This window comes from Lichenostomus cassidix, unplaced genomic scaffold (genome assembly GCF_008360975.1).
Source record: "Lichenostomus cassidix isolate B80296 unplaced genomic scaffold, HeHo_3.0 HiC_scaffold_46, whole genome shotgun sequence".
NCBI lineage: Eukaryota > Metazoa > Chordata > Aves > Passeriformes > Meliphagidae > Lichenostomus > Lichenostomus cassidix.
The window spans coordinates 1,797,159-1,805,344 of NW_028147597.1; the positions used below are offsets into that span (position 1 = coordinate 1,797,159).

At 53.4% G+C, this 8,186-nt stretch overlaps 1 protein-coding gene across 1 annotated transcript; it reads right to left on the reverse strand.

Moving 5' to 3' along the window:
- Positions 1 to 6,982: 6,982 nt before the first annotated feature.
- Positions 6,983 to 7,915, reverse strand: LOC146421931 (olfactory receptor 14J1-like). Its single transcript, XM_085046891.1, has one exon. It carries the CDS (start codon positions 7,913 to 7,915, stop codon positions 6,983 to 6,985), a length of 933 nt encoding a protein of 310 aa, XP_084903017.1.
- Between the last annotated feature and the right edge of the window lie 271 nt (positions 7,916 to 8,186).

Consider the following 8,186-nt stretch of genomic DNA (forward strand, 5'->3'; position numbering starts at 1 on the left):
GAACAGGAAAAGAAAACTGAACAGGACAAAATAATTCTCTCTGCATTGTTTTAAATACAGTGTACTTGTTAGCATGGATAACACATAATCACGAAGGTTATGTGCAGGTCCCTTTTATTTAAGCTCGGGAAGACAGGGGTGAGACCCAAATCTGACTTCGACATTGATCTGAAGCGAATACATTTGATACTTTCCCCTTACGTAACAGTGGTATGATCATATGTTAATCATCAACTTAATATTGTTCCATTATTTTCCCCCAAGCATGACTTTAAGCCCCCCTCCTCCCGCATAATTTCTGATTTATTTTGCAGGTGTGAATCCGGATGATTTAGCTGAAACAATCCCTGATATTTTCTAAACAATCTTCATGTTCATGTCACCCTGAGCTCATACATGCAGTTCTTACCTATCCCTGTTCCCAAAGCCTATTTTTAACTATCCCGATTTTAGAAACATTTTAACCCTACGTTAACACACTCACTGTCAAAAGACTTCTGAAACCCGTATAATTAACCATAAAACAATTGAAAACCTAAATGATTCCCAGGGGCTTGTCTCGTTAGGGTGTTTTGAAATGTTAATGAGCCTTTGGCACTGAATTCCAGAAGTGAAGAGCTGAAGGCTGAACAAGCCTCTGGAGAAGGAAAATTCAGCAGCAACATCCAAGTTGCTGAGGATGTCAGCAGCCCCCACTGAGCCCATCCCTGCCAAGAGACCATGGGGGCAATGAGCAGCCAAGGAGAGCATCCCTGGGGCTGGGGAAGCAGAACTCAGAGGCACCAGCAGCTCCAGGTGGGAAATGGACTCTGCAATGTGGCTGTGAAAGCCCTGCCTGGGCTTGGCCAAGCAGGACAGCCAAGGCCTGACCCCATGCCCTGGCAATGGGGATCGGTGGCCTCACAGGATGCTCGTGGCTCTCCTGGAGCAGTGGGATGTGGGGTGTGGGATGGTGAGGGCAGGAGAGCAGCAGGAGCCCTGCAAAGCTCTGTGGGCTGGGGGAGGAGGCCACAAGCCCTGGGGCTGCAAGGAACTGGTGTCTTCTCATGGGCCTCAGTGGCAGGGACAGCAGCCACAGCCAGGGGACACAAATGTCATTGCTGCTGGCAGGGGGTGGTCCCAGCCCCACCAAGGCCTTTGGTCACCCCAGTGCAGCTCTCCTCCCCTGGCCTAGGCCTGTGCTGCTTCCCTTGCAGACTTTACCCACTGCCCCATTTCCTACCTCCCTCTGACCCTGGGAGCTCCCAAAGATTTCCTCATGCCCCTCTGTCCTCCCTTGTTGATGCTTCAGACAAAAAGCTGTGTTTGGCTGAGGAATGGCCAATTCCTGTGGGATTCCCAACTCCTGCCTTCTTCCCACACCCTGCTGAAGCTCCTGTGGCTCCCAAGCTGTCCCAGGCACAGCCTTGCTGGAATCTGCTCCTTCTCTCCATCTCCCAGCACTGAAATCCATGTCCCATCTGCAGCCCTGCAGAGCAGCCCAGCCCTGTCTGGCCCTGCAGCAGGAACTGGAGGCACTGGAGGTCAGGGACAGTGACTCTGGGTCCAGAATGCCCAGGAGATGCTCAGCTTGGGCAGCTCCTGCAGCCCCAGGGCCAGCCCTGCTGCCCAGGACAGCAGCAGAGAGTTGCCTCAGGGCTCCTCAGGCAGCTCCAGCTGTCTCAGGGACACAATCACAGAATCACAGGATTAACCAGATTGGAAAAGACCTTTGAGACCATCAAGTGCAACCTGTGACCTAACACCACCTTGTCACCAGATTGTGGCTTTAAGTGCCACATGCAGTCTTTCCTTAAACAGCTCCAGGGACAGTGACTCCACCACCACCCTGAGAAGCACCTTCCAATGCCCAATCACTCTTTCTGTGAAGAACTTCATCCTAATGTCCATCCTAGATTTCATATAGCACAGCTTAAGACATTTCATTTCCTCTGTCCCCTGTTCCCTGGGAACAGAGCCCAATCTCCACCTGGCTGCACCCTTCTCCATGAGGCCTTAGAGTGTCACAGTGGTCTCCATGATTCCATGAGGCTCTATAGTGTCACAATGGCCCCTTGGTTCCTTGGGCCCTGCAGTGTCACAATGGCACCTTGGATCCATGAGGTCTTGCAGGGCAGTAATTGTCTCCTTGGTTCTGTAGTGTCACAATGGCCTCTTGGTTCCATGGAGCACCACAGTGTCACAATGGGTCCTTGGTTCTGTTTTATCCCACAGTGTGACAATGGCCCCTTGCTTCCCTGGGGCCCTGCAGTGTCACAATTATCACAGAATCACAGAATCAACCAGGTTGGAGAAGACCTTGGAGATCATCAAGTCCAACCTTTGACCCAACACCACCTTGTCACCCAGACCATGGCACTGAGTGCTGTTGGAAAACAAATTTTCCAGCAAAACTTATGTTAACTAAATAAACCTGAACAAAGCCTCAGCATACTCAGGCCTCAGTAAAAATCCTAACAAGCTGCAATAGCTTGCTTCCCTGAGATCGCTTAGTGAGAAAATATCAAGAAGATGCAGCTGTAAGGAATGTACGGGAGTGTAAGGAATGTACGGGAGTGAATTTGTGATTAACAAAGAATGCAGGAGAGAACCCTGATTGTGTGAGAACAAACTGCGAATACGTGTGTAACTATAATTAGTAACATCTGTAACAGTATATAAGTTTCTCGTTTGGTAAAATAAAATGGAGCTTGCTCTATATCTCATATTGAGACTGCCGTGAGTTCCCTCTCGCCGCAATGTCAAAGTGCCACATCCAGTCTTTCCTTAAACACCTCCAGGGACACTGACTCCACCACCTCCCTGGGCAGTCCATTGCAACGCCCAATCACTCTCTCTGTGAAGAATTCTTGCCTAATGTCCAGCCTAAATCTTTCCTAGTGCAGCTAAAGTCTGTGTCCACTTGTCCTCTGACTGTTTCCCAGGAGAAGAGCCCAACCCCCACCTGGCTGCAGCCTCCTGTCAGGGAGTTGTAGAGAGTGGCTCTACAACTCCTGTCAGGGAGTTGGGGAGAGGAGGCTCTCCCCTGAGCCTCCTCTTCTCCAGGATAAACAACCCCAGCTCCAAACTCAGCCACTCCTCACAGCACTTGTGTTCCAGACCCTTCCCCAGCCTTGTTGCCCTTCTCTGGACACACTCCAGCCCCTCAATGTCCTTCCTAAACTGGGGGCCCAGAACTGGACACAGCACTCGAGCTGAGGCCTCACCAGTGCCGAGTACAGGGGAAGAATCACTGCCCTGCTCCTGCTGGCCACACCATTCCTGATCTAGGCCAGGTGCCATTGGCCTCCTTGGCCACCTGGGCACACTGCTGGCTCATGTCCAGCCTGCTGTCCATCAGTGCCCCCAGGTCTCTTTCTGCCTGGCCACTGTCCAGCCACTCTGTCCCCAGCCTGTAGTGCTGCAGGGGTTGTTGTGGCCAAAGTGCAGGACCTGGCACTTGGTCTTGTTAAACCTCCCATTGTTGGATTTGGCCCCTGGATCCAGCCTGTCCAGGTCCCTCTGCAGAGCCCTCCTGCCCTCCAGAAGGTCTACATTTGCACCCAGCCAGATGGATGTCAGTGTCTTTTCCTGGGCAAACAGTGAGAGGACAAGAGGGGACAGCCTTAAACTGTGCCAGGGGAGATTTAGGCTGGACATTAGGAAGAGGTTCTACACAGAAAGAGTGATTGGGCATTGGATTGGGCTGCCCAGGGAGATGGTGGAGTCACTGTCCCTGGAGGTGTTTAAGACTGAATGTGGCACTTGGTGCCATGGTTTGGCTGACAAGGTGGTGTTGGTTCAAATGTTGGACTTGATGATCTCAATGGTCTTCTCCAACCTGGATGATTCTGTGATTCTGTGATAATTGTGACACTGCAAGGCCCCAGGGAAGCAAGAGGCCATTGTGACACTGTGGGGCCTTGTGGAACTAAGAGGACCAAAGTGACACCGTGTATTGCATGGCATCATAGAGCCAAGGGGCCATTGTGACATTTTGAGTCCTCGTGGAACCACGGAGGCCACTGTGACACTGTGGGGCCTTGCTGAACCAAAGGGCCATTGTGCAACTCTGAGGACTCTTGGAAGCAAGAAGCCACTGTGACACTGTGGGGCTAAATGGAGTAAGGAAGACCATTGTGACACTGTGTGGCCTTGTTTAACGATGGGGCTATTGTGACACTGCAGGGCCCCATGGAACCAAGGGCCAAGTGTTACTAAGCGGAGCCTTGTGGAGGCACAGAGAGCATTGTGACACTGCAGGATCTTGTATAACCGAGGGGCGCTGTTGAGCAGCTAGCAGAGTAATGAAGGCACCAGTTCTCAGTGGCAAGAAGGAATGACCTTTATTGTTTTGATTTCATCATATATATAGAGTTTTCAAAAGTCACCCAGATTGGTTGGTCAGAAGCCTTCCCCCAGGCCTGATTGACCAGGCTTGCACCGTCCAAGTTCTGGGACACTGTTCCAATAAAATCCAAACTTTATCTTTATTTATAAAACACAAGAAGAATTCTCATGGGAAAAGCCTGTGCTAGCCACAACCGAGGGGCGGTTGTTACATTGTGTGGACTCGTGGAATGAAGAATACAATTTTGGAACCATGGCGCCTTGTGGAACCAAGAGGCCATTTGGGCACTGTGGAACCAAGGAGATCATTGCTGACCTGTGAGACCTCATAGAACCAAGGAGGCATTGTGACACTGCAGGGCTTTGGGGAACCAAGGAGCCATCAGAATGCTATGGAGACTCATGGAATCATGGAAACCATTGTGAAACTCTAGGGCCTCATGGAACTGTGGTGAAACCAACTCAGCTGGGTGAAACCAACTCAGTGCATCTGCTGGAAGGTAGGAGGGCTCTGCAGAGGGACCTGGACAGGCTGGATCCAGGGGCCAAATCCAACAATGGGAGGTTTAACAAGACCAAGTGCCAGGTCCTGCACTTTGGCCACAACAACCCCTGCAGTGCTACAGGCTGGGGAGAGAGTGGCTGGACAGTGGCCAGGATGAAAAAGAGACCTGGGGACACTGATGGACATCAGGCTGGACATGAGCCAGCAGTGTGCCCAGGTGGCCAAGGAGGCCAATGGCAGCTGGCCTGGATCAGGAATGGTGTGGCCAGCAGGAGCAGGGCAGTGATTCTTCCCCTGTACTCGGCACTGGTGAGGCCTCACCTCGAGTGCTGTGTCCAGTTCTGGGCCCCAGTTTAGGAAGGACATTGAGGGGCTGGAGTGTGTCCAGAGAAGGGCAACAAGGCTGGGGAAGGGTCTGGAACACAAGTGCTGTGAGGAGTGGCTGAGTTTGGAGCTGGGGTTGTTTATCCTGGAGAAGAGGAGGCTCAGGGCAGACAAGGTGCTGTTAGGTCACAGGTTGGACTTGATGATCTCAAAGGTCTTTTCCAACCTCACTGAGCGTGTCATTCTCTGAAAGCACCCTTGAAGCAGTTGCAGGATGAGCCCTGGGCCTCCTCTTCAGAAGGTCCAGCAGCCCATGGCCCTCAGCTTCTCCCCACAGGCCCCAAAGCCCATCCTGTCAGTCCTGCAGAGCCTCTCCAGCTCCTCCTCACTGCCCCACAACAGGGAGCCTCACAGCCACACACAGCAGTCCAGATGTGCCCCCTGGCCTGTGCTGCCTCTGGCAAGGGAACAGCACGAGGCACTGCAGGACCCTGCAGACAATTCATGAAGCACTTGTAGGATGATCCTGCTCACCAAGGGATGTTCCCATGGTGCCAAGTCAGGAACTGAAATGGGGAGTGGGGCCAGAGAGGGGAAAGGGCAAACAGGGATGGGCTGTTTGATGGGGAGGGGACAGGGATGGGCAAGAGGAAGAACTGTGGAATGGGAAAGAGGGAAGAAACCAAAGGTGAAGCAAAGGAAATGCTCAGGGCTGTTTGGGGGTGGCTGCCAGGCAGCCCTGGCTCTGAGCAACAACATCTGCAGTGGGACAGGAAACCCACAGCTCATGGGAACAAACTTTCTGGCTGACTTCAGAGGTCACAACAAAGCTGAGTGGTTTCCCTCCCATCCCCAGCCCTTGCTGGCCCCCAGGGCTGATGGTGTTTGTGCTCACTCAGGTTGATCTCCCCACACCAACCCCATGGGGTGCTCACGCCTGCTGTGTGCAATGCAAACAGGGCTCCTGAGCCAGTGCTGCCGTGTCTCTGCCTGGAAGGATCAAGCAGCTCTGGGAGCTGGGGGAGAGGCCAGGGCTGCCAAGGGGGGATGTTGTTGGCAGCTCCATGAGGACGCTCTGGGACGCTGCCCTGGGCTGTCCAGCGCAGTGGGGATGGATCAGCCCCTGCTCTGCTGCTCCTTCCCGGCTCCCCCAGGGACCTTGCAGAGCCCCAGCCATGCTGTTTGCCCCCAGCCTGCCCACGGCCACCCTGCAGCTGCTCACGGGGGTTTTCTCTGCTCAGCATTGGCCTGGGCGTGTTCTGGAGAGAGCCTGGGCAAGGAGCCTCGAGCCCCCAGGCCCTGCCCTGAGGCGTCAGCTGTGCCCCAGCAGTGCCCATGGCCTGTCCCTGCTGCAGCCCCGGCACTGCCACCCCCAGCACTGGCAGCGACCCCGAGAGCACTCAGGCCCTACAGCAACACGAGGGCCAGCAGGGCAGCGGGGCAGTGGCACGGGAGCAGCACTGGCAACACCAAGTGCTGCTGCTCCTTGGCACAGCTGCTGTGCCACCCCTGATCTGCCCCAGCTCTGCACACAGACATTGCTGCTGCAGCTCCACAGAAGGGAACAAAAGGGGATCTCTGGTGAAAACTTGGCCAGAAGATCCTTTGGTTTGATTAAAGCCACTGAGAGCACAACCCCTCATTGATACAGTCTTTGGCCATGGGAATGATGGAGAGAGACAAAATGAGAAATGGCACAAACATTGATATTTATTTGTCGATGTTAAAAATCTAAAACAAAGGAGAAAAAGAACACAAGGAAACCATCAAGAAGTATCAAACATGACTCATATAACAAGTGATTTACAGAAATTGGCAACCAATTTAATGATTCTGAAAACGTCCACTCATCAGCCTCCACACTGCAGCCTTGAGCTCCTGGTTCCTCAGGCTGTAGATGAGAGGGTTCAGTACTGGAGGCACCACTGAGTACAGAACTGACACTGCTAGATCCAGGGATGGAAAGGAGATGGAGGGAGGCTTCAGGTTGGCAAAAATGGCAGTGCTGAGGAACAGGGAGACCACAGCCAGGTGAGGGAGGCATGTGGAAAAGGCTTTGTGCCGTCCCTGCTCAGAGGGGATCCTCAGCACAGCCCTGAAGATCTGCACATAGGAGAAAACAATGAACACAAACCAGCCAAATGATAAACAGACACTAACCACAAGAAGCCCAACTTCCCTGAGTTTGGAGTGTGAGCAGGAGAGCTTGAGGATGTGTGGGATTTCACAGAAGAACTGGCCCAGGGCATTGCCATGGCACAGGGGCAGGGAAAATGTATTGGCTGTGTGCAGCAGAGCATTGAGAAAGGCACTGGCCCAGGCAGCTGCTGCCATGTGGGCACAAGCTCTGCTGCCCAGGAGGGTCCCATAGTGCAGGGGTTTGCAGATGGACACATAGCGGTCATAGCACAGGACGGTGAGGAGGAAATACTCTGCTGACATCATGAAGTAAAAGAAAAAGACCTGTGCAGCACATCCTGAGTAGGAGATGTCCCTGGTGTTCCAAAGGGAATTGTGCATGGCTTTGGGGACAGTGGTGCAGATGGAGCCCAGGTCAGTGAGGGCCAGGTTGAGCAGGAAGAAGAACATGGGGGTGTGCAGGCGGTGGTTCCAGGCTACGGCGCTGATGATGAGGCTGTTGGCCAGGAGGGCAGCCAGGGAGATGCCCAGGAAGAGGCAGAAGTGCAGGAGCTGCAGCTGCCGTGTGTCTGCGAATGGCAGGAGGAGGAAGTGGCTGATGGAGCTGCTGTTGGACATTTTCATCCACTAGGCATTGGAACCTGTTCATGGAGGAAAGGACAGTGAAAAGTCAGAGAAGACTATCCTGAGCAATGTCCAAGCCCTTTCTGCCAGCCCTGCCCCACTCTGCCACCCAATTTTCCTTTTCTCAGAGTTCTTCCTCCAGACCCATGCCTGGAGCTCTGCTGGGATCTGGCCCTGTTGCTGTGACAAGCAGTGGCTCTGCCCATGGACACCGAGGATTCAGCTCTGCTCTGCAGCAGTGGGGTCATGGGAATGGGGGACAGGG